The sequence below is a fragment of the Solanum verrucosum genome, unplaced genomic scaffold (assembly GCF_900185275.1).
Source record: "Solanum verrucosum unplaced genomic scaffold, falcon-dt-bn FXZP01000306.1, whole genome shotgun sequence".
Lineage (NCBI taxonomy): Eukaryota > Viridiplantae > Streptophyta > Magnoliopsida > Solanales > Solanaceae > Solanum > Solanum verrucosum.
Window position 1 is genome coordinate 1,960,694 of NW_026020398.1, and position 24,688 is coordinate 1,985,381.

At 35.6% G+C, this 24,688-nt stretch overlaps 4 protein-coding genes across 5 annotated transcripts in view; 3 read left to right on the forward strand and 1 right to left on the reverse strand.

Annotated features, from left to right (window-relative positions):
- The window catches only part of LOC125839527 (serine/threonine-protein kinase STY13), a 192,157-nt gene that overhangs the window by 54,945 nt on the left and 112,524 nt on the right, over positions 1 to 24,688 (forward strand). The window lies entirely within an intron of this gene.
- Positions 1,308 to 4,963, forward strand: LOC125839519 (pentatricopeptide repeat-containing protein At1g71490-like). 2 transcript variants are annotated; one of them, XM_049518502.1, is made up of 3 exons: positions 1,308 to 3,729; positions 3,930 to 3,985; positions 4,702 to 4,963. In XM_049518502.1, the coding sequence occupies exon 1, from the start codon at positions 1,366 to 1,368 to the stop codon at positions 3,583 to 3,585; it is 2,220 nt and encodes a 739-aa protein (XP_049374459.1). In that variant the 5' UTR covers positions 1,308 to 1,365; the 3' UTR covers positions 3,586 to 3,729; positions 3,930 to 3,985; positions 4,702 to 4,963. The 2 variants fall into 2 exon arrangements, with proteins under 2 accessions (XP_049374459.1, XP_049374460.1); XM_049518503.1 differs by lacking the exon at positions 4,702 to 4,963 and having other exon boundaries at positions 3,930 to 4,011.
- Positions 7,626 to 10,531, forward strand: LOC125839522 (pentatricopeptide repeat-containing protein At3g22670, mitochondrial). The gene is made up of 2 exons (XM_049518508.1): positions 7,626 to 7,654; positions 8,779 to 10,531. The coding sequence occupies exon 2, from the start codon at positions 8,789 to 8,791 to the stop codon at positions 10,511 to 10,513; it is 1,725 nt and encodes a 574-aa protein (XP_049374465.1). The 5' UTR covers positions 7,626 to 7,654; positions 8,779 to 8,788; the 3' UTR covers positions 10,514 to 10,531.
- LOC125839523 (ATP-dependent RNA helicase SUV3, mitochondrial) lies at positions 10,695 to 23,548 on the reverse strand. The gene is made up of 16 exons (XM_049518509.1): positions 23,298 to 23,548; positions 21,771 to 21,894; positions 21,485 to 21,606; positions 21,185 to 21,375; positions 18,371 to 18,511; positions 16,791 to 16,913; positions 16,161 to 16,238; positions 15,518 to 15,686; positions 13,711 to 13,823; positions 13,467 to 13,547; positions 13,142 to 13,207; positions 12,918 to 12,982; positions 12,700 to 12,745; positions 12,502 to 12,618; positions 11,228 to 11,319; positions 10,695 to 11,147 (listed from the first exon to the last, which is right to left on the reverse strand). Exons 1-16 carry the CDS (start codon positions 23,362 to 23,364, stop codon positions 11,033 to 11,035), a joined length of 1,710 nt encoding a protein of 569 aa, XP_049374466.1. The 5' UTR covers positions 23,365 to 23,548; the 3' UTR covers positions 10,695 to 11,032.

The window sequence follows — 24,688 nt, forward strand, 5'->3', positions numbered from 1 at the left end:
ACTAAAGAGGCATTTTATTGATGGATTGAAACTGTGTTATTCAGTTACAACTGAATCTCTATCAAAATCCAATTTGAATGAAAAACGAAAAGAGAAAGAGAAAGAAAAAAGAAAGAAAAAGAAGAAAAAAAAAACCTTGATGCCATTGTCTCCTTCAATGGACAATGGTGAAGCGTAGGATGGAGAAGAAAGAAAAAAAATATTAACACTCAAATAAAAGATTATTTATATATTTAATAAAAAATATTGCAAAAAAAAGTTTAATCATATTTTTTTTTAGTTTTCACGCTCTACAGGTGAGTGTTATACACTCTCTGTATTAAATTCCAAAAAAGGGTTCAACAATTTCACTTTAAACTAGTTTAAGGGTGTATTAGGACTCACGCAAAGTTTAAATGTCTTTTTCAAAAAAGAGTCATAGTTTAATGGGGTTTCTATGTATTTCCCTCTTAGAAATATAATAAGTTGCCATCTTCGATGTACTAAAAAAATAATAAAGAGATTTTAAACTATTAAAAAAAAAGACAAATAAATTAAAATTGCATATAATTTTAAAACACATGACATGCCGTATGTATTTACTCCCTTTGTCTAATTTTATGGTTATGTTTCAATTTTTCGATGTACATTGTACCCTCTCCGGAATCAATTTCATTTCATTGGGTATGTTGTTTTATTTTAAGAAGATGGATTGATTTCAACAAGGAAAACTTTCTTACTTTAGCTAGCACACAAGGTGTTTGAGTAAATTCCAAAGAGAACTTTTATTTTAGTTTCCTCCCTAAGTCTACCCATTTATGCTTAGAGCCATAGAGTATAGACATAGAGTAATCCGTTATATCAAAGTTTTAAAAAACTTTTTAGGAAAATTGGGGGTAGGTGGGGAATTGAAACCGTAAGGTGAAAGTTTAGGCAGCCAACAAACTAAGTTGCTAAGATTTTCCGAAAAGTTTAAAACTTGAATAGTTCAATTAATCAGAAATCTTGTATAGCAATATAATGATATTACATAGTATTTTAAAATGTTTCAACATACAAGAGTCATAAAAATTAGGACAGTATGATTTTCAGGTTATGTGTTAGCAGCTTAAGTAATTATTTTCCTTTTTGGTTGCATCTTATTTTTAATCAAATGAGTAGAGTTTTATGGATTTTTTGCCATTATTGTGTCTCTTACACATTATAATTCTTTTTGCAGGGGTAGATTGGCTAAATATCAATCTTTTTAAGCTGTTACAGACCAGCTTACTCATTATACCAACACACTATTGTGTCTCTTACACATTATACCAACACACTGTTGTTGGTATTGTAAATGCACCACAATCTTGTTCTTACTCATTATAGTTTCACCATTTATAGCTTATGCCCTCTCGCTTTAGTGCGCAACCCAGTAACCTTCTTCTGTCCCAAATTCAGAAGTTCATACCTAAAAAGTGGACGAGTGTCAGAGAATCAGACAACCGAAAAAACTGTGGCCAAACCTTGCTGTGTAGCTCACATGAATGTATTTCAGGGCCTTGTAAAGAAAGTAATGAATCAATGGTGGATTGCCTACTGACAACTTTGAAGGACTTTGCGGGCCAAGGCCACATATGCAAAGCCTTTAGAACCTTTTCTCTAATTCGGACTCATGTCTCCTCTCAAACCCCTTGTGATCTTGTTATACAGTCATTATCATCTCTTTTATTATGTTGTACTAATAGCAAATCACTCTCTGAAGGGAAACAAATTCATGCATGCATTATTAATTTGGGCATTGCACATAGTTGGAATTTGGTGCCGAGGATAATCACCTTTTATACGACCTTTGGTTTACTTGATGATGCTCATGTAATTGTTGAAACTTCAAATATCTTGCACCCTCTCCCTTGGAATCTCCTTATTTCTTCTTATGTTAAAAAGCGGCAAAACGAGGAGGCATTCTCTGCCTATAGGCAGATGGTGAATAGAGGTATAAGACCCGATGATTTCACTTATCCGTCTGTTCTTAAGGCCTGTGGTGAGCAATTAAATCTTGCTTTTGGCCGTGATATTCACAAGTCTATAGATGCTAGTTTCTTAGAGGGTAACTTGTTTGTCCAGAATGCTTTAGTTTCTATGTATGCAAAGTGTGGGGAAGTGGATGTTGCACATGATATATTTGAAAGGATGCCAGTTAAGGATGCAGTTTCTTGGAATTCAATGATCTCTGGTTATGCTTCCAAAGGTATGTGGAGTAAAGCTTTTGAGATTTTTGATAGAATGAGGGCTACTGATGCTGAATTCGATATTATTACTTGGAACACCATAGCTGGAGGTTGCTTGAAGACAGGTAACTTTATTGGGGCTCTTAAATTGTTATCTCAAATGAGAACTTGTGGAATTCAGCTAGAACCTGTGGCAACACTTATTGGCTTGGGTGCATGTTCCCACACTGGTTTGTTAGAAATTGGAAAACAAATTCATGGTTTAGTGATCCGAAGTCACCTTGATGATTTTGATAATGTAAGAAATGCTTTAATCAATATGTATGCCAGATGCAAGGCACTCAAGCAGGCACATATTTTGTTTCAGTTTGTTGACTCTAAAACTGTAATTACCTGGAATACAATCATATCTGGCTTTGCACATTGGGACAGGTCTGAGGAAACTTCCTTTCTTTTCCGAGAAATGCTGCTTTCTGGTGTTGAGCCGAATTATATCACTATAGCAGGCATTCTCCCCCTGTGTGCTAGGGTGGCAAATTTACAACATGGTAAAGAATTTCATTGCTATCTTACAAGACGTGAAGGGTTTGAGGAATATTTGCTCTTGTGGAATTCACTTGTGGATATGTATGCAAGATCTGGAAAGGTATTAGCAGCCAGAAAGTTATTTAATTTGATGAGCAAGAAAGATGCAGTTACCTACACTTCGATGATAGCAGGACATGGTATTCAAGGTGAAGGAAGAGAAGCAATTGAACTATTTAATGAGATGATAAGGCTCCATATAAAACCAGACCATGTGACCATGGTTGCTGCTTTGTCAGCCTGTAGTCATTCAGGCCTTGTGATGCAGGGCCAGAAACTATTTGAACAGATGCAAAGTACTTATGGTATAAATCCTCATTTGCAGCACTTCTCTTGCATGGTTGACCTCTTTGGTAGGGCTGGTCTACTTAAAAAGGCAAAGGAAATCATTATAAAGATGCCTTTTGAGCCGACACCTGAAATGTGGGCAACTCTCCTTGGAGCATGTAGGATTCATAAGAATACTGAGATAGGAGAGTGGGCAGCCGAGAAACTGCTGGAGTTGAGGCCTGATAAGCCTGGATACTATGTGTTGATTGCTAATATGTATGCAGATGCTGGGTGTTGGAACAAACTGGCAAAAGTGAGGACCGTCATGCGAGATTTTGGTGTAAGAAAGTCTCCAGGATGTGCTTGGGTTGATACTGGTTCTGGCTTTTCTCCCTTTTTGGTTTCAGATACCTCCAGTGGCCAAACAAATGAAATTTATTGTCTACTGGGAGGACTGAATAGGCTAATGAAAGACACTGGTCATTTGACTACAGAGGATTCGTCTTCCGAAGAAGAACTTTGTGAAGGACTTCTTTTGTAGAAAAGAAAGGCGAGACTATGTCCTGTCCTTTGACTGTTTCCATAAGAACTTTGCTCATGTTTCCTGTTGCAAAGTATTTGTCATCGCTCATGCAGAATATGTGCCAGTTTGATCAAACATTCTGACTTTTCTGCCACGGTTGAGGTAAATGACTCTGGCATTAAATGCCTCATTTTATGCATATCAGCAGTTTCTTTTAACCATGTCAGAGAAAAGTTAGCAAATACTTTGGCTTGTGATTCTTGCAATGCCATAGTTGTCTTTTCACTCCCCCTTGTCTGAAGCTCGGATGTTTTTCTTGATATTTTTGACTACTGATGATTTTTTCTTTTTACAGGTTGCAGCCTCGCAGGTTTTGGAGAGTAAGGGAACACTTATAGAATCTATATCAGTCTTCAAGGTAGAGGACACAGACTCCTTAACTGATGAATTAAGTTGTTCAAGTGTTAAAGTCTATTTTCTCATTCATTTTGTAGGCTTGTGATCTCAGTTGGAATGCCCAGGGTTCTTTCCCTTCAGCATATGTTTCATATCGCAAGATAAATCCCTTGGTGCAGACTCATTCTGTTCCAAATATTACGACCGTTCATTTTATACTGATGCATTTTTTTAGGTATGTTCATCCTTTCTTGATTTATTCTCTCAAATCCCTTGGTGCAGACTCATTCTATCCAAATAATCATTTTGATGTGCTCCGTGAAGTATTTATATCAATACTGCCTTTAATAGATCTTGAGACTAGTCACTTTTGTTTTAAGATGAATATAGAATCAAGATTCAACATTAAGTTATAAAATTACTATCACCTTCCGTTGGGTCGAGCCATTTAGTTTTTGTTTGAAGTTGGAACGTCAAGTTTCGTAACTGTTCAGATGAAAAATGCATATTATAGACTGTACTTCAATTATATCATAGTGTTCTATGAGTACAAATAAATAATAGCATTTTAGCGAATGCCTGAATGGTACATCAACTTGCATGTGCCACAGAAATATATACAAAACACTGCAGTGCCAATTCATTGTAGAACTGATAACCCTTTCTGTTTTACTTTGTGAATTTCCGCGTCATTGCTGAAAAAATTGATTGATTTTCATTCTCTTGCCAAAAATGCAGAAGCAAACAATGGACGAAAATCTGGCATTTGAAATGCTGGAAAACAACTTGAAGTTAATCTGAGATCATTGTTTGTCAGATGGTTCTTCAAGCTGACCATGTTTTGCGGCAATGAATATAATGTAGCTATGGAGAAATGGTTTGAAGTCCTGCACGAAGAGATAGAAGGTTAGACTTGCATTACTAAACTGAACCTTGAATCCTGGAAACATTAACGTTAGCCTGAAAACCTCTTTCTAGAAAAGAAAAACTTGTAAAACGAACATATATTATTATTACTCATGTGTGCTCCACACCGTTGAAGGTAGAGTCACCAATGCTTTTAAGAGGCAAAGTCAGGTGATTCATTGGTGAATTTGTTCAGTTTGATGTTGGCCTTAAATGTACCAAAGGTGATTTCTTTTCATCTGGTCCGTTCTTAACACCCGGAAAATTATAAGGATAATTATGCAAAATGTCCGCTCATAGACTTTACTTACCATCTGTCAGATCCACCAAACCAATGTTTTTGGGATTGCTTATTCTAGTAAGTAATACTTACAGACAGATTATGATAAATTGGTGGAAACACAAAACTGCTAATCCTGTCACTAGTTTCATTACTTGACAGCCTCCCTATCATTGCTACTTGGGAAATTTGGAGATCAAGATGTGGGACAAAATACAGTATTGAAAAACCGAATGTTGAGAGATCACTATCTCTAATTGCTAACACATTGTCTCAACTGATTACTAACCAGATCAGTCGGTTGAAACTGAACTCCTCCTGGAATGTTATCACTACTCTGTTAACTAGTGTTATTCAGTACAAAACTTTTAACCATTTTCTTAAGCTTAACTCCGATGGTAGCTGCAGATTTGGCAAATGTAGAGGTGGAGGCATTGTTAGAGATTCCGTGGGACATCTGTTAATGGCTTATTCACTTGTCCTACGCCAAGGCACCAACAACTGAGCAGAAGCTGTTGCAAAATGTTAGTTGACATACAAGATGGTGCACAAAAAGAGGACATACAAGATTGATAGCTGAGAGTGACCTCCAAAATGTTAGTTGATTGTATCAAAGGGACTAATCAAACTCCATGGAGGATGCTTAATGAAGTAAGCAGGATCAAAGATATGCTCAATCAACATCAAATCAACATTCAACAATGCTTTAGAGAAGCTAATCAAGTAGCAGACAGATTACCTTGATGTGAATGTTGAGATACTCTTTTTATCAATTTTATTATATCTTTGAGTCTTTTTAACATGTCATTTTAGGTACAAGATATGGATTCGGTTAAATTTATTTGAATTTTGATGTATATGAATTAAATAAGTTTATAATTTTTAGAAATGAGCTTTAATCACATGATATACCAATGAGAAAATGAATTTAAATATTTTTTTATTTTTGAGAGAAATAATAATAATATTTAAATAATTTCATTATCCTATATAATTAAAATCAATTTCAATAGTCAATTTTCAAAATTTGAGTAGCTTGGAGAGGAAAGAGGTAAAGAAGAAAATTTGGGGAGAACCTAAAATTATTTTAAAATATGACTGTTTACACTAAAAATGGGAGTGTGATTACTTAGAGATGGACATGGTACGGTATTACAAAAATTAAGCTGGTATAATTTTGATATTTGAAAATATTATATATCCTTATTATCAAATTAATTAATTTGGTCTATTTAAGTCAAGTTTCAATAAGTTTGTAGATTATAATATGATAAAATTGGTAATCCTAATTTATTCGACTTCAATTTGTATATATTCTTATAATAGAGAGTTATAACTTCATTTTTCAAGAAACATTTAAATTCAATCATAATAACATATATTTAGGGGTGAATAAAATTGAATCAAATTAAAACATGATTGATTCAAATTGATGTAATTAGACAAATTAAGAAATAGTAAATAACTGTAAATTTAATTATCTACGATTTTAATTATAATTACATCACTAATAAAATATAAAAAAAATATGTGTATCATGATTAGCAAGAGATTACCAACAAACCATTAAGAAAACTTTAGTTAATACTCCCTCTTTTTCTATATATATGTCATTATTTTCAAATGAGAAAAAGAATAAATATATCTCCGAACTATCGTAAATAGTATGCAGATACCCCCTGTCATACTTTTGGGACATTGGTGCCCCTGTCGTCCAAAAATTAGAGCATATTTACCCTTTATACTAACGGACATACACGTGTCATAATCTTATCCACCGACCGACAATTATTAAATATTGAATCGATGGATAAGATTGCACCACGTGTCCCTATTTAGTCTTATGTTAGAGTGAAGGGCACCTATGCTCTAGTTTTTGGACGGCAGGGGCACCAATGTCCCAAAAGTATGACGGAGAGTATCTGCATACCATTTACGATAGTTCGGGGGTATATTTGTCCTTTTTCCCTTTCAAATTTCACATTCCTTGAGAAAAAACTTTCGAGCCCAAGCCCCTTGTATAGGTTGGGCGCTTGAGCGCATCTTTCTCATATTCACTTTGTTGTTTTCTCTAAATGTAGAGAGCCAGGGGTGGAACCAGAAATCAGTGCTAGCTTCATTTCCAATCCGCCATTTTTAGCCCTTAAGTATTGGTGGGAAATTAAGTAAGTTTACCATTATACATTTTTTTAATATTCTTTTGAAGTCAAGTTTTTAATAAAGAAACATAAATTAATTTATTTTGGTTACTCAAATTAACCAATGAACATGAATTAATCATTTAGTTTTACTATATTGGTCAAATTACCACTTTCAACGTTTATAACTCTCGAGGAAGAGATAAAATAGGAAGAAAAGGATTATTTATATATTGATTTTGTTATTTGTTTTTAATAAGAACAGCATATAAATAGAAGAGAGTGAGAGTACTAACAATAAATACATGATTTTTTTATATTCTGCTCATTGTTTCTTCAAGTGCTAATACGGTGCTTCTCTTTTTAGGTATGGATCTTCTTCATCTTTTGTCTGTTCAGTGCTTATGGTTCTTCGTTTAATCTTTGCCGCTTACTCGAATTTATTTGTTTTTTGTGCGTGTATATATATATATATATTTGTATTTGAGCGAACTGAATTTGGGGTTCTTTGGAGGATTTGTAATTTTGATGATTTTAGGGTTGAGCCGCCCTTGGAAGTGAGTGTTGGGCTGTTAAAGTATAGACATATTCACAAAGATGAGTTGTTGCTAGGTGACTAAGCTAAGCTAAGATAAGATGGATATAGGGTTATACAAGATTAGAAATGAACACAGCAACATACAATGAGGATAGAATGGGATAATGTAAGGCTTGGTCATGTATTGCATAGGCTCTAGATGCACTAGCCTATAAGGAAAAGAACAATAATGAGTGTTAAAAGGAGACGAGGTTGATACTTACCATTTCACAAAAGAAGAGGGGACGCCGTAGAATCACAATCATATGAAAAGAAGTTGTATTGAAAGACTTACAATAGGGCACTGTGGAGTGTGGAAGAAAACAATTTATAAAAGTGATACCTATTAGTAGTTGGGAGTCTTGGGACGAAATTCTAGTCAGCCGTTTACTTTAGTTGTTCATTTAATCCTATATGAGATTATATGCTAATACAAATACAAAAACTTTTAATACTTAAGTATTATTTTGGTTTTTTGTATAATATGCATCTATGATGAGATTTAATGGAGCAACACACTCAATGAGGACTCATATAGTAACCCCATCTTTTTGGGGATTGAGGTCTATTGGTTGTTGTAAGATACTAAGATCCGTATTTTTATTAACGAAAACGAGATGTCTTTGTTTAAGGGTATTTTTAGCATTTCAGAGTTCTTTTGTATTGCTAATTCATGTATTGTTATTTCACATTCGATCTGACAAAAATAAGATGATTTTCATTAAAGTTATACAATGTATTGTTTATGTAGGACAAAAATGGTAACCAATTGCTATATTAGTGATATCAAGCATTGTATTAAATAGGTAGAGTTTTATGCATTGTTATCTTTTCTATGCCAGAAACCAAACAGCCTGTCATTGTCTATCTTAAAGATGCTTCAGTGCTGGTTCTTTCTGACTTTGTCATTCCAGGTTAGTTGAAATGATATCCAGCTTGAAGCGTTTCCCGCATTTCTGGTGTTTGGGAGCTCAAAGGCGTCTCTATGTCTGGAGGAGTTCTGTTCACTATGTTTCTGATGATTTGTTGTGCAATAGATTTTGTACTATGACTGAGACAATTAACATTAATCAGCAGCCAAAGGTGACCGAGTCACCAGAACTTCCAGATTGGGTTAAAATTGTTAAGGAGGAGGAAGCAGCAGTTAAACTGGAAGATGATGATTTCTTACTTCCCTCATTCTCAGAATGGGTTAAAAATGAAAAGCTTCGTGCAAGAGAAATTGATGTGAGAAGTTTGGCAAGTGATTTGACGGAAAACGATGTTGATAAGATCAGCAAAGTACTGAGGTTTAATTTCAAATCACCCGATGCTGTTGTGGATGAATTGAATAAAAGCAGATTTGTTGTTTCAGAGTGTTTGGTTGAGCAAATTTTGAAAAGGTTCAGTTTCGAGTGGATACCTTCTTACGGGTTTTTTAAATGGGCAAAAGTGCAAAAGGATGTCACACTTTCCTCTGACTTGTATAATCTAATGGTTGACAACTTAGGAAAATCGAAGAAGTTTGGTCTTATGATGGAATTGTTGGATGAAATGAGTCACTTACAAGGATATGTTTCATTGAATACTATGAGTAAAATCATGAGAAGGTATGCCAAGTCTGGTAAATGTGAGGATGCCATAGGGGCATTTGAAAGAATGGAAGAATTCGGATTACAGAAGGATACAAGTGCGATGAATCTGTTAATCGATGCATTGGTGAAGGGAGGAAGTGTCGAGCATGCTCATAAGGTCTACCTTGATTTGAAGAATCATATAGCTCCATCAGTTCAAACATATAATATCTTAGTGCATGGTTGGTGCAGAGGAGCTAGAAAAATTGATAAAGCAAATGAAACAGTTAAAGATATGGAAGAACATGGTTTAAGCCCTGATGTGGTTACTTATACTTGCTTCATTGAAGCCTATTGTCGTGAAAAAAAGTTCCCTAACGTTGATGCTATTTTCAAAGAGATGCAAATGAAGGGGCACTCACCAAGTGTGGTGACATATACTATAACTATGAAAGCTTTAGGGCAGGCAAAGGAATTGAACAAAGCCTTGGATGTATATGAGAAGATGAAACAAAATGGTTGTGTTCCTGATAATTCGTTTTATAGCAGCTTGATCCATATATTAGGAACAAGTGGGAGACTGAAGGATTGTTACGATATATTTGAAGATATGCCAAATCGAGGAGTCTCACCTGATACGTTCACATATAACACAATGATTACAATTGCTGCACACAACTCTAAAGAAGAGGATGCTTTAAAATTTCTCCAGAAAATGGAGGAGAGTCAATGCAAGCCTGATATTTGTACTTACGCACCATTATTTAAAATGTGCTGCAGAATGAGAAGACTGAAGGTTCTATCCTTCTTATTGAACCACATGTTCAAAAATGACGTGAGCATGGATCTTGGAACATATGCTCTTCTGGTCCGCGGTCTTTGTAGGAACAGGAATCCTGAGCGTGCTTGTGCTGTTTTTGAGCTAGCAGTGCTACGAGGGTTCCTCCCTACAGACACCATGTATGATAATCTCGTCAAAGAACTCGAGAAAAGGGGTTTAAAGGAAGAAAAGAAATATGTAGAAGAACTGATGTCACAAGCTAAGCAGCAAGCATCAGACATTTCATCCGAGAAACCTAAAGATATTAAAGAATAGATCTTTTCTTGTTTGTAAGGGAAAAATGTTGTACAATTCTTTTCGTTCTTTTAGTGACATCTATGGAGCTAGCAAGATTTGGTTGACAACATGTTGATTTTTGTTCTCTTTATTTTTCTGCTCATGTTACTGAAGTTCTAACCCAAAGGTTCTTTGCTTAAAAGAAGATTGGACAAAAATCGTCACAAAATGAAAGATGTATCTTATTGTATTTAAAGGAAAATAAATACAAAAGAATACTGTGTGTAATCTGTTGGAGAACATATATTTGAGCATAATGTACAGAGAACAACACATTCAATTTCCTCAACCTAAGAAAGAAAACTACAAATGCATTCCCTGGAAACCAGCTTGACCAGAATCAGTGTTGAACATGGGGTGTGTATTTCGTGATTCAGAAGCTTCCATCTTGTTACAGACATTTGAATGGTAACACGAAGAGTTAAACTTCTGTCTAATTTCTTGGCTTTCATCTCGAGCCACCTTGTTACAAACATATTTGAATAGTAACACGAAGAGTTAAAACTTCTGTCTTGTTTCTTGGGAGATCAGTGAAATCAATCTACTTTTTTGAGTTAATCTTTTTGTCCTTGGCCTTTGCCATCCTTGTCCTTCTAGGAACTCCTCTATTAACCTGAAAATGAACGATTAAAGAGCATTAGATATCAGAGTAAGGACTTATTAAAACAGAAAAAGCCTACTAACTATACGCACATGCTGCAAATAGCCTTCTGTGAGGAAGCCAGCTCGCGATCTGGAAAGCTCTCCTCCAAGCGATAACTCAACCAAACATACAGATCCAAAACCTTCCAGTTATGACAAACAGTGAATTTCATTTATTTTTTTAAATAGCTAACAAAGGTATATTCTATTTGAAATGTTATCCAGGGAACACCCAAACAGAAAACATCAGCAGATAAGAATGAACACATTTAGCAACCATCTTGATATGCATTGTCGCCACCAAGTAATATTAGTTACAGCAGTCTAAATGTACACATCGGAAAAACAAGTTTGCACCAAGATAATATCAATGTTAGAGCAGTAACAGGAGGCAAGTGATTTTTAAATTAACAGGCAGACTGTCATACTCCCAACTTCTGTTTCAACTTCCAATTTTTACAACTTTTTTACTCATTGGATAGATTAGAGCAAGAAATGGTACATGTGAACAAAAAATCTGGTCAAATTCCATCTAACAGAAGATATAAGAAGCTTGTCTACATGAAGTTCTCAAGGAGTTACGGAAGAAAATGAAATTTCGACATACCCCAATAGAGTTAACAACATACTCTGAGAATAATTAATAATCATAGAGTGAATATCCCCCCAACCCCCCACCCACCCCAAATTTTAAGAATGAGGACCTCTCATGCTCGTGGAAATTCATGGCCTACAATAACTATGCACAAAAACTAGAAAACTTTCATAAAATGGAAGAAGATGCTGAGATGAAGTTCCAAGAATTCCGACTCTACTCTTGCACAAAACGAGACTCTTTTACAGTTGAGCACAATAAATATGAGTCAATCCATCAACTTAACCTCAACCCCTAGTCCCTAGGCTACTTAGGGTCTTAACCTCAATCCCTAGTCCCTAAGGCTACTTAGGGTCGGCTACGTGAATCCTCCATATCCATTAGACTTTATCGAGGCCCATTTCATCAAGTGTAAGCAGTTTGTCTTTTGAAGCAAATTCAGGTTTCACAAGGATCACCATAAGTGCAATTATTGTGATCACTAAGGTAAGCCACCAAAATGCTTTCATAAACATAAAACATCATATGTTACAGAGGATATGAATTCAGAAATCATTCTGAACACTTGTAAACAATCACTCTTAGGGTTTGGAAATTAAGAGATCCAGCTATGGTTTTTATTAAAAGGACTGCTCCTTTGACTATAGGTTCTTCACCTTCCCGGCTTCCCCTGGTGAACTGCTTAACAGGTGTGGACAAAGTGTGATATAACAAAATACGACATGCTAACCTTGTGAATTGATTCAAGCTCCTTAAGTGCAGTATGAGATGTTGGCACCTTAAGTGTCCCGGGAGTAAATATTTCTCGCAGTCGTACCAGGCCATTGTTAGAATAATTTGTTGCAAACTGATGCATCAAAGCAGTGATCATTAAAGTACTCATTCAAAACAGCCATCCTTGAAATGCTTAAGGTAAAAATCATCTTACTTGAGTAAGGCCTTGAGATGAAATGTCATCATCCATTTCAACCGGACTGCATATGACAAACAGAAATGAGTCAATGCCAGAATCCCCCTTTCCCCCCCCTAAATTATGGATTTGCACACGTGCCTAGAATATTCCTTGTTACTATTGCCAAGCTACAGAAAAGTACAATAAATGTCACAGGTTTCACTTATTTTCTCTGTAAGAGCAAAAGATGTTACCTTATACAGAAAAGATATTTATCGTGCAAACTGAGGGGTAGTGTATCAATAATAGCAGCAACTTTCTATTCCCGCAGGTACAGTACAATCAACCAAAAAAAAAAAAGATTAATAATCCAACATGGAAAAATAAAAATGAAGAACTGCAAGGACAGAATATAATGTAGAAATTAGACAGTTCGCTACAAGGAGGAAAGAAAACAAATTAAACAAGAATACCATACCAACAATTCATCACAATTAGCAATGAAATAATGTTCTGATAACTTGGCATTGTCCATAAAATGCTCCTATAAGGATAAAAGTAGAGAAGTTATGAGCACTCTTCGTGCAATCTCGCAGAAAGCAAAAAAAGAACAAACCACTGTGTAACAGTTTCAGTAGCAAAATCCATTGTATTACATTTATTAACATTTTATTTTTTCCTTCCCAAATTTCTAATAGCGACATATAATGAAGCCAGAAACACACATGATAGAGGTCCTTTGCAAGTTATAAGTAGATGATTATTGTAAAACTAGACTATGAGAATCTGAGCCAGTAACTCACCAGTATCTCATGTATTCCATGCTTTGGATGTAGACGAGAATACATGTATAAAAGGTCAAAGTTTGGAAAGACGCCAGCTCGCTGCATTGTAAAGTTATTGCTCTTGATTAGAACATCCCACTAAAATTGAAAGCACTCTAAGGAATTGCTTGTAGGGAGACTGCCTCTACAATAAAACGACAACAAATGCAACGATGTTATTCCAGAATTTAGGATGGCACTAATTCAGCCGTAAGTCAATCACCTCAAGTACAGGAGATGGATAATCCAATGAGGAATGAAGTAATGGCAGATCATCTGCATTTAAGCAAGTTACTTCACCAACAGGAAAATTGGATTTGTACCTTCCTGCTCGTCCTACAAGACAGTTTAATCACCAAAATAATCATTTCACGGAATATTAATACTTTTTATGCATAAGTTCTGGATGACGTTCACATAGCTCCTGAAAATATGTCGAAGTGTCCAAATTTAGATTTGAAGCTCACTCGGTTCAAAAAATGGTAGTAAAGCTGCTAAAACGGCTATTCAAAAAGTTCAGAATCCAAGAAACCAAGGAACAATTTTTTGGGAACTCTTTCCGAACAGATATTTCCATAAGTAATCGGACGTTGGAATGGAGTGAATCTGAAAAAACAAAATTAAGAAAATTTCCATTTGGATAATATATTTTCTCATGACACAATATTGATCTGTTCCAAAACTGAAGTGTATAGAGAGGGGAGGTTAGCTATTGCTAACCCAGTACAAGAAAATAAGGGTGGCTGATGGCTTCGGATCCCATGAGAATACTTCGCTGAAGCCTCAGGTATCAGCCACAGCTTACACTCATTCAGTAATTCTACCCCTTCTTCATTCTTAAACTTTTCAAGTGAGTAGCTTTTGAGGAAAGATTTCTACTCAATACTTAAGTGAGTAGTTACTGTTCCTTTTTCAGAATGCTTTGTCATGCCATTTTTAGTATTTTGCCTTGGTTTCTTCACTCCTGTAATTTTCTTGGCCGAGGGTCTACCGGAAACAGCCTCTCTACCTCCCAAGGTAGGAGTAAGGTATGCGTACACACTAACCCTCCCCACACCCTCACTTGTAGGATTAAACTGGGTATGTTGTTGTAATTTTGACCAAAGAATATGTAAAACAATTCTGGAAATGGAGTTCTTGTAATAGACTTCCATAGAACACTCTACCAGATGTCATAAACCTATACATAATCTTAGGTAAGGAGGAGAGTAAAGAGGAGAAAGAAGAGGTCTTCATATAACAAAATAACTGTACAGGAAAAGATACACAGATGAAATAAAATCTCTGAATACTTTGTCCAGGGGTCTCTATCATGATTCAATATAAAGCATTTTACTACATTACAATGATTCAAAATCTTCAGATGGAAAATGAGCCTCCCCGCCCAACACCCATGCTCTTTGTTTTTCATTTATGTAATTGTTCTTTACTTTATTCAGTAAATGGCCATTCATATAAATTATCTCCTGTAGTATACACATTACAAGGAAGGAGGTTAAGATGCGTCTTATTACAACATTAAGTGTTGATTTAAAAATGTATCTCCCATAATTATACTCCCTCCGTCCCATTTTATATGAGTTAGTTTGACTCGGCACGGAGTTTAAGAAAGAAAGAAAGACCTTTGAAACTTGTGGTCTAAAATAAGTGATAGATATTTGTGTGGCTATAAATCATTTCATTAAGGGTAAAATAGATAATTAAAATTAAATTGTTACTTAATATAGAAATTTGTCATTCTTTTTGGGACTGACTAAAAAGGAAAATAAGTCATATAAACTGGGACAGAGGGAGTATTAAAGGAAGGAGGTTAATTGTGTCTAATCACAATATTAAGCTCTTTACAGTTCACGTATAACAGAATCGCTGCTTTCGTTTTTTATGAAGAAAGAGCATATCGAATACTACTAAACCATTTTCAACCACCTACAATATTAAAAGGAAAGCTATGATGCTGAATTCCTGAAAAGATAAGTACTCAATCAGATCTGACCCTCTGTACCAAGTTGCTCTCCAGTAAAATAACATACCTGCTATCTGCTTTATCTCTGGTACAGTTAGGTCCCGTACTTCAACACCATCAAATTTCTGTAATGTTGAAAATATAATTCTAGAAATGTTAAGGTTGAGACCCATCCCAATAGCATCACTCGCGACAAGAACATCAGAGTTGCTGCTTGCATCATTGAACATTGTTGCCTGCAATCTTAAAGAAAGTACTTGCTAGCTAATTTGCCAGTATGATAATAGACATTAAAAGTGGATTGTAATTTAGGCGAGTCATCACATGGAATTGCCATAAAAGCTGTAATATAAACTAGGACTGATCATAGCACACTGCAAGACAAAAATAAAACATAAAAAAGAGGATGATAGCTCATATTCAAGAAGAATAAGTCTGGGCAGATGACAGGAAGGCCATACGGCCATCATAAATAGTTGATGATTAAAAAGAGACTCTACTAGGATGATAATGTTTATAAAATGAGTTATCCTCAGCCTGAAAAAAAATGGGTTACAACTAACCAAGAAACTTATAAAATGAGTTATCCTCAGCCTGATAAAAAATGGATTACAATTAACCAAGAAACAAACACAGGCAGCATCAACAGGTGACTGGACAAGGGCCAATCTTAACTCTACGATAGACAAAAGGAAGGATCAGAAGTAAACCTGTCTAGTTCGAGTCTCTGGCGGCAATGAACCATAAACAACAGAACAACGATGCATTCCTCCAGCTTCAATTTGCTTCTGTCAACATTAAGAACAATAGTATGAATCCGGATAAGCAGAACTTTAAAATCAAAAATTTCAGTTAGCCTTTGAGCATATCAGGACAGGAAGTTCAATGGCTATTACAAAATCTTGGGATTATGCAAAGCAGAACTAGATTTAACTCATATCAAAACTTCATCAATTGAGTACCAAATGATTTCAATTTGCTATCAGGATACATTTTACATGCCAATTTACTGCATCCCCTACCCAGTTGTGCTGTGATTATGACTTGCCAAGCCAATTACTCCAGTAATTAAAATTCACTTGCTCTAACTTCTCCCATCAGTTTAAACCTGCTATCTAACAAGTTACAATAAAGCAGCATCAGCGTATGACTCATCAATCGCTTTACTAATTTAATATCTCACCTGATTTCAGCTACTTCTATCAGTATAAGCATGCTATATAACAAGTTAAACCCCTACAGGATTTTTCCTATAATATGACACTATTTCTTTAAATTCTTCTTTTCTATTCTACTGTGACAGGGGTGGCCATGACATAATGTGTAAGGTTGTTCCTAACCTTCATCTTGTATATTTCCGTACGCGAGAAGGTGACAACACAATCACCAGTCCGTATTTTGGAGAATGATCCCAAAGGAACCTTTAATGGGACAAGAGGTGAGAGCCTCTCATAATACTGAACCTGGCAGCAAAGTGAAGCACGGAAAATCACATTATTTGTAGCAGGCATTAAAAAAAATTAACATAAAGTTACTAGCACAAATAAACTAGGAAGCAATGAAAAAATAGGTGGGAGTATCAAACTGATATTAAAAAAGTCCATCCCCTAAAAATAGAAGATATGCACTCTCCAATCACGAGGATGACAGTAGAAACATAATCCAATATTGTTTCTTGTATAAAATGGCAATGGTCACAAAACAACCAAAAGATTTTATCAGTAGGATTTGATCTCAGCTGTAAGATTTCAAATCATGACTTACAGGACCTTTTGCTGTCTAAAGCCAATTGAAGGAAGCAAGAGAAGGTTAACGGCATGTCGCACTAAAAGACCCTGACCCATCCAATCTAGTTATACTCTACCCTAAGTAGTACATCTCGCAATTACGTTTGGTCGGGTAAAAAGCAGAGGAAGTACAAGACAGGAAGTAAAAGAGAGAGGGTAAGGGGCTATGTTAAAAGGTAAAAGCAGGAGGTAGTAAATCAGCAATTCCCTCGCCCCCTTCCTTGCTCACCTCTGAACGTTCATAGATAAAAGTACAAGATAGGTTATCAGCGATCTATAAATCCTAGGCATAATTACTGTATAACTACTTCAAGTTAGATTTGATGTTTTTAACTAAACTTCAAGTATCCCACACATGCAGGATGACCTGATGAAACTTTCTCTATCCTTCGGCACTGAACTAAGTTACGCCTCATGCAAACAAGCCCATTAAACTTAAGGCATTAGACATACACATCAAGTTCAATGAGTATAATATAAGACTTATCAAATAAAAGAGGAAATTTGCCTTCAGCCTCGACTATGTTGAAAATAAAAAAAAATTATGGGAAGTATGTTGTCAAGATAATTCTTTTTTTAATGAAGTAATTGGTTCCATTTCTGGCATCAAGGAGATACAAAATACCTTGTGTTGTCCAAGATATCCATTCACCCTAGTGGCCTATAGATGAGTATCAGGACTCAAGAAATTGACTATGCAGGAACTTAGCCCCAGCTTTCCTTATCACTGAACAGATTTTGAAGAAGTATCTTCAATTAATTCTAAAAAGAGCTACAAGCATGTCAGATATTTCTAGACAAAATATTGAAATGGTCAGATTGCGCAGTTTGTAAAATTTTCAGATTTATTCTGCCCAACTATTATGGAGGTACTAACTTTTGGCAAGCAATCTTCTAGAGGGAGGGTCATGTATAGACAACTAAATACAGGCAAATAAAGGAGATGTCAAATCATAAAATTAAATACAACATTCAAAGAGTTCACAACCGTAATAACTTCACTACAACAGAAAGATTTGAAAACCCGAGTTTAGAACTTAAAAGAAATTAACATGTTTGCAAAGTCGTGTTTTTGAAAGTTTTCAAACGCACACCATATTTTGTTTAAACACCAGCGAAGAAAAGGTCAGTACCTTGATGGTGTCTCCTGTCACTTTGAGGATTTCCTGAACAAGAGGTACAGCTGCTGCATCTCCACACAGATGCAACTCATTAGCAGCTAGTCCCAATAACGCACGTGTAAATGAAGAACCCCTTGTCCTACACCCTATCATCTGAACAAAGTTGATGTTGTACACAGTCAATTATCCTAGGATACAAGAAACAGTAACAAACAAAACTGGATAACTGATAATCCTTTAATAGGCATTAGCAAAAAGAACACATTTAGATTAGAATAAGTGACGAGGCTTAAAGAAAAGTCTGAAACCAAAATCCCTCTCTCTCTCTCTTAAAATTTCGAGACTGAAGACCAATATTAAGTCAATTTTATTGTTTTCCGGTGCAGCCAAATTTGAACTTTCTGAAGAAACTAGAAAGGCTTCATAGCATGATGGAAATATAGGAAGGAGGAGAAACAAAGGGGAGTCTCTTCCTGATTTCACTTCATGATGTTCTCATAAACCATCATCAATTTGTGGAGTATATATACCCTCAAGACCTCTTTTAGTACCATTGTTCCTTTCTAACAAAGGGCCTGGAACTAGGCTCTCTTCAAAGCCCTAGAGGCGTCAGGAAGAAATTAATTCAGCCAGCATAATAACTCCAATAGATAGAAAAATCTATCAAGAACCCCCCCCCCCCTCACATGGAGCAAATATCCCATTCACTTTTATTTGTCCACTATACTAAAAATTCCACCTTACCATATCAAGAAAAGAAAATATTTTTTCATGTTTCACCCTTCGAGATTAATTACTTATTCCCCGGATCATTTCCTAAGACTTAAGACTACAACAACAGCATAACTAGTGGAATCCCACAAGTGGAGTTTGGGGAAGGTAGATTGTATGCAGACCCTTACCCCTACCTTTGTGGGGTAGACAGGTTATTTCCAATAGACTGTCGACTCAAAAGAGATTTTTTTCAAGCAGGATTGCAAGAAAAATATGACAACAAAATCGCAATATACAAAGCAAATGAAGCAACATATAGTAATGCACATTGAAGATTAAGAGACTACGCAACCACCAAGTGTTTCTATTAATAAGGAGAAGAGGAGAGGAGGAGGCTAGACCCCTACCTCTCTAACATGAAGTGTGACAACACTCAGCTACCTTCTAACCTTCTAACCTGATCCGCAACCTCCAAACCTTCATATCTAGGGTCATGTCCTCATTAAGTTGTTGTTGTGTCATAGCATGTCTAATCATCTCCCCCCAGTTCTTTCAGCCGGCCTCTACCTCTCCTAACTCCTACTACAACCAATCTCTCACACCTCCTTAATGGTGCATCCATACACCTCCTCTTCACATGCTCAGAATCATCTCAGTCTCACTTTCCTTATCTTGTCTACCATGGAAGCTATTCTCACCTTGCCTTGTATAACTTCATTCCTAATCATATCTTTCCTAGTATGCCTACACATCCATCTAAACATACTCATCTCCACTACCTTCATCTTCTAAACGTGGCGTTCTTGACTGGCCAACACTCTTTAGTCTTTCCTATACAATAATGCCAGTCTAACTACTAGTCTGTAGAACTTACCTGGGAACTTTAGCGACACATTCTTATCGCATAATACCCGAAGTCAAGCCTCAATTTCATCCACCCTACTCTAGTACAATATATGACATCATCGTCAACTTCCCCATCTCTTTGGATTATTGACCCAAGATACTTGAAAGTTCCTCTCTTGGATATGACTTGCACATCAATCTTCACTTCCACCCTCGCCTCATGCGTTACGGTGCTGAATTTGCACTCTAGGTACTCTGTGGGATAAATATATAGGTATTATGGTAAAATATACACTTCATTTATTATTTCTTAAAGGGAGAGCAAGGTCTATTATGGACAAGTAAAAGTGAACAGAGGGAGTCGATTGTATAACCTTGTCATTATATGTGAAGTAACAAGAAGACACAATTATCTTAAAGGGTTAGGAGGTAAGCCTGCTTCACAAAGCTCTACTTCTTGGAAGTTTCTGGCCTCATGAAAACCACTCAAGGTGCATTCATGTAGTGATTCCAGGGACCAATTAGCCACTGTGGTAACAGAAATTTTATTGCCTTAGTAATTGGAGCAGAACATACCAGCTACTTAGGCTAACCGAGAAACTAAAGCTAATAGGAGTTTTAGAGGTTGACATCTCCAAAGACATCCCATCTAAGCATATGATGAATTGACGACCATAGGTTCCCTGTCAATGGTTCATCTTTTGTTACCAAAAAAGAAAAAACCCAGAAGAACCCCCCCCCCCTCTCCACCCACCCACCAAAAAAGGTGAGTTCAACTGAAACAGGTCAAGAAAGTCAATTAGCTTTGCTTCAAAATGATTTATACAGAGATAACCGATTACTAAATTTGCCCAGTTGGGGTGCTACTAGAAAGAAAGTTCCTTCAGTAAAGGATCAACTCTAAGGTACAACCTCTACCAAGAAACATTCTATAAAGTAATTCTTTATGTGTCTACCAGGATCCAGAAGTGCTAAGTCAGTGTAGATTAATTGGAAGTGGCAACTATGAATCCCTAAAAAGCTACACTCTGATCATACAGGTCAGCCAGGAAATAGCTCCACTAGACCAAAGCAGCTAGAAAAAATAATGTAAATTCCTAGAAAAAAGCAGATTTGTTTCTCAAACTGAAAGGACACCTATCAGTCTATGAGATGACTTGGCTTTGGGACATGAAAATATAGGGGAGATGGTTCTCTTACTCATACTTGTGTGTAAAATACACACAAAAAACACGAAAAATGATACATTATAAGTTACAGGCACACCTGAATTTCATCAATAATTGCACAGTCGTAGTCAGATGTAACATCAGCCATCTCTACTGTAATAGACTTATGTCTTGCACCCTCAACTTCCTCCCTTTCTTGTCCAGTAATAAGATCACAAGGAACATTTGACTTGTTTAACCTTTTTGCAACCTCCCATGCTAACAGCCTCAGAGGGCCACAATAAACACCTGAATTATAGATTCTAACTAATTAATTTATGTGCTTAAGGCAATTCCATTAATTGAAAGCAGAGAAGTTAACTCGGAAAATTTCATGGTATTGACATTTACAGTTTACCAGAAGAACTTGACTCGAGCTGTTTTAGGGCATAATATGTTTTGCCGCTGTTTGTTGGGCCCACATGTAAAAAGACATTCCGGCTTTTCTTTCGAGCATGTGGATACCATGTATGTGGACGACTGAAATTTGAAATGGATTATAATGGAAAAATCATAGTGCACATTTTTTCTTCTTTGATCAAGTAATATAAATATGCAGGTTCCTACATAAAATCAAGGAACCAACAAAAATAGTAGATGAACTTCTTTCATGAAGTAAATAAGAAAAAAGATACAATTCTTACGTAAGGTCTGTAAAATCAACTTTTCTAGCAGCAGTAGAACTGTTGAATTTCCTTAAGCAATTACAAATACCAAAAGAAGCTTCTGTTGCCATATTCCCCTGGAGCAAATAAAACTCCCCACCACCTGTCCAACAAGAAAGTGCTTGAATCGTTAATAATCAGTTGGCTGTAAGCCTGCTACAGTTTTGCAACTACAACTTCATAGTTTTAGAAATGACCAAACAGCAAAGGACATATTATACTCCGCAAGTAGAATCAGTAAAGCACTGAAACATAGACTTGGAATAATGTCAATCTACGCCTGCACACATAGCTACAGTATAAAAAGAGCAAGAACTATTGAAACACCCCACATAAACTGAGCAGAAATCATTTTCACTGTTTTCTCAATAAAAAATTGAATTTTGGCAAGAATCATCATACTAGTTCTCCACAAGACAGCATGAACATGTTAATAACATAACGACAGAAGGAGATCTAGGGACTAAGCAGGTCTTGCGGTCTCAATCAACATCAATAATAGTCTAATAGACAATACCCCTCCTACCATGTTACGATGAAATTTACTTTCCTTGAGATGTGACATCGACATTGCACATGCTAATTCACGAGTGAAGTCTAGATGGGCTACCAGTAGATAATATCACCTCGTGCATCAAATTATAAAGGATAAATATGTATAACCATCACCAGAGAAGAACTCTTATATTTTTCTGTAGACGACTTGATGGAGAAACTCATGAATCAAAAAGTGCAAATATGATATAAATAACAAGAAGATCTGCACATAAAGAAACCAACTCTTCCTAGACAGCAGAGCCAATTTGCTTTATGTACGCTATAAAAGACAGTGGCATAGACTATGTGAATCATTTCTGCTTTATTTTGGCCTGATTCGCTTGTTCGTACAATATAAAAGATAACATCTCTGTGCTTAATTACCAAAGAAAATGCCGTCAATGATATGAATCTTTTCTGCTTTATTTTGGCCTGATTCTCTAGTGAACAATATAAACAACTCAATCTCAATCTCAATAATACATAATATACAAAATTCTCATCCTACAAGTATCTCCACATCAAATTTTTCGACTACATGAAAGTCGGTGCAAAAACCACAGCTTTCTATCCAACATTCCTTCAAAATAGTAAATGAACTTGACAATCCAAAATCTCCCACATTTAGCAATCAATTGAAACTTTACATAACCATTAAATATCTGCATACAGATTAACAGTTTTCTCCAACTATTTTGACAACTCAAATATGGTTCAAAATCAACGTCCAAAACAAATGAATATACTAGTATTCTCTAAAATGCTGAAACAAAAAAAAAAACAGCAAAAATCCAAATTTTCACCTCCAGATTTTTCATTCTCCGCTATTCCATACAACAAAGAAAACAACTTTAAAAGAATTTAAAAAAAAAAACAACAAAAAAAAATCTTCAATATTTTATTTTCCGAGAAAACAATGAGAATTACACAGTATAAAGAAAAGGGTATAAAATAAAATTGAAAATTTACCATGTAATAGGCTCTTATACGAAATGATCGCCGGCGATAGTCTCCGGCGAAAGAACAAAGACGCCATTTTTTTCTTCTTTTTTTTCCTTTTTTTTTTAGTTTTTAAAAATTATTCCTTAATCTATTTCTTGTGAATATTGCTAGAGATGGGAGTTTTTCAGTTTATTATTTCAGAAATTTTGAGAAGAAGAAATCATCGGAGGAGAAAGGTGCTGAGAAAATTGTTGCGTCTACTCCGACCCCCGACTTCGGTTCTCAACTAAAGAAAACTAAAAATAAAATAAAATAAAATTTAAAAACTAATATTATTTCGAAAATTATTTTAATTATTATTTTGATAATTTTCGAAATAGGCTAAAAAGTAAGAAATTAGGAAAATGTTTAATTGTTTTTTTATTTATTTTGAGGAAGCACCAATAGTTTATTCATTGCTAATTTGCTTTCAACACACACTTTGTCATTTTCCTAGTTGTTAGGAGATTAAATTTAAATCATATTGTATTTATTTATATTTATTAATATAGAAGTACACCCTCTTTGTTAAAATTGTTTTAGGAACTCAAAAACAAAATTAGTTGATAGTTTCTTAGGGTAGTTTAGTAATTTGATTAGGAAAAATTACATGGAAAGGCAAATATGTATTATACGTATTTACTTTACACAATTGTAGTTTAAAAGAATTACAATTCGTAATTATAGTTAGAATTTTATCTCTCAGCTCTCCCTCCATCCCTCGCCTCTCTCCTCTTTGTACTCTCGTTTATCTCCTTACTCTCTACACTCTCTGGCTTGCCTCTTTCTTCCTCTTTAATTTCTTTTTTTTTTATGACAAGGGAAACCCGCAGCCGCTACCCTTTGGGTGCGCACAGGGTAAAACCCCCGCTCCTATGCAATAGCTCGCAAACCACATAGGAGAGGTAACCCGCACTAGGCAAGCCTAGTGCGACGAGCTCGACCCAGAAGGCAAACCCCTTGCTGTCGCTGGCAAGGGGTTTCGAACTTGAGACCTCCAACATGGAAGTCCCAAGCCCAAACCACTGGGCCACCCCGAAGGGTATTCTTCCTCTTTAATTTCTGCAATACAAATGATAATAGACAATGATACAAATATAAATAAATAACAAAATAGTCAATGATACAAACACAAATGGTAACACATAAATACAGTACACAAGGCAACTAGATAAATACAAATGCACATGGATACAGATACAATTTGTTACGAATTACAACATTGATACAAATGTATTAGTTGATGCAAATTGTATTTGGATACAAATTATATTCGTTAATATACTTGATACAATTGATCTGCATCAATGAATTGAATATAATAGTCTTTGATACAATTGTATTCATTAATATAACTCAATTGTATTCTTGATACAAAT

Bases quoted from the DNA above. Each gene is read 5' to 3' on its own strand.
- LOC125839519 (XM_049518502.1), top strand. From the start codon at position 1,366: ATGCCCTCTCGCTTTAGTGCGCAACCCAGTAACCTTCTTCTGTCCCAA.
- LOC125839522 (XM_049518508.1), top strand. From the start codon at position 8,789: ATGATATCCAGCTTGAAGCGTTTCCCGCATTTCTGGTGTTTGGGAGCT.
- LOC125839523 (XM_049518509.1), bottom strand. From the start codon at position 23,364: ATGGCGTCTTTGTTCTTTCGCCGGAGACTATCGCCGGCGATCATTTCG. The intron at 13,208-13,466 runs GTGAGTTACTGG...TTATCCTTATAG, and splicing joins ATGGAATACATGAGATACTG to GAGCATTTTATGGACAATGC. The intron at 12,983-13,141 runs GTATGGTATTCT...CTGCGGGAATAG, and splicing joins CTAATTGTGATGAATTGTTG to AAAGTTGCTGCTATTATTGA.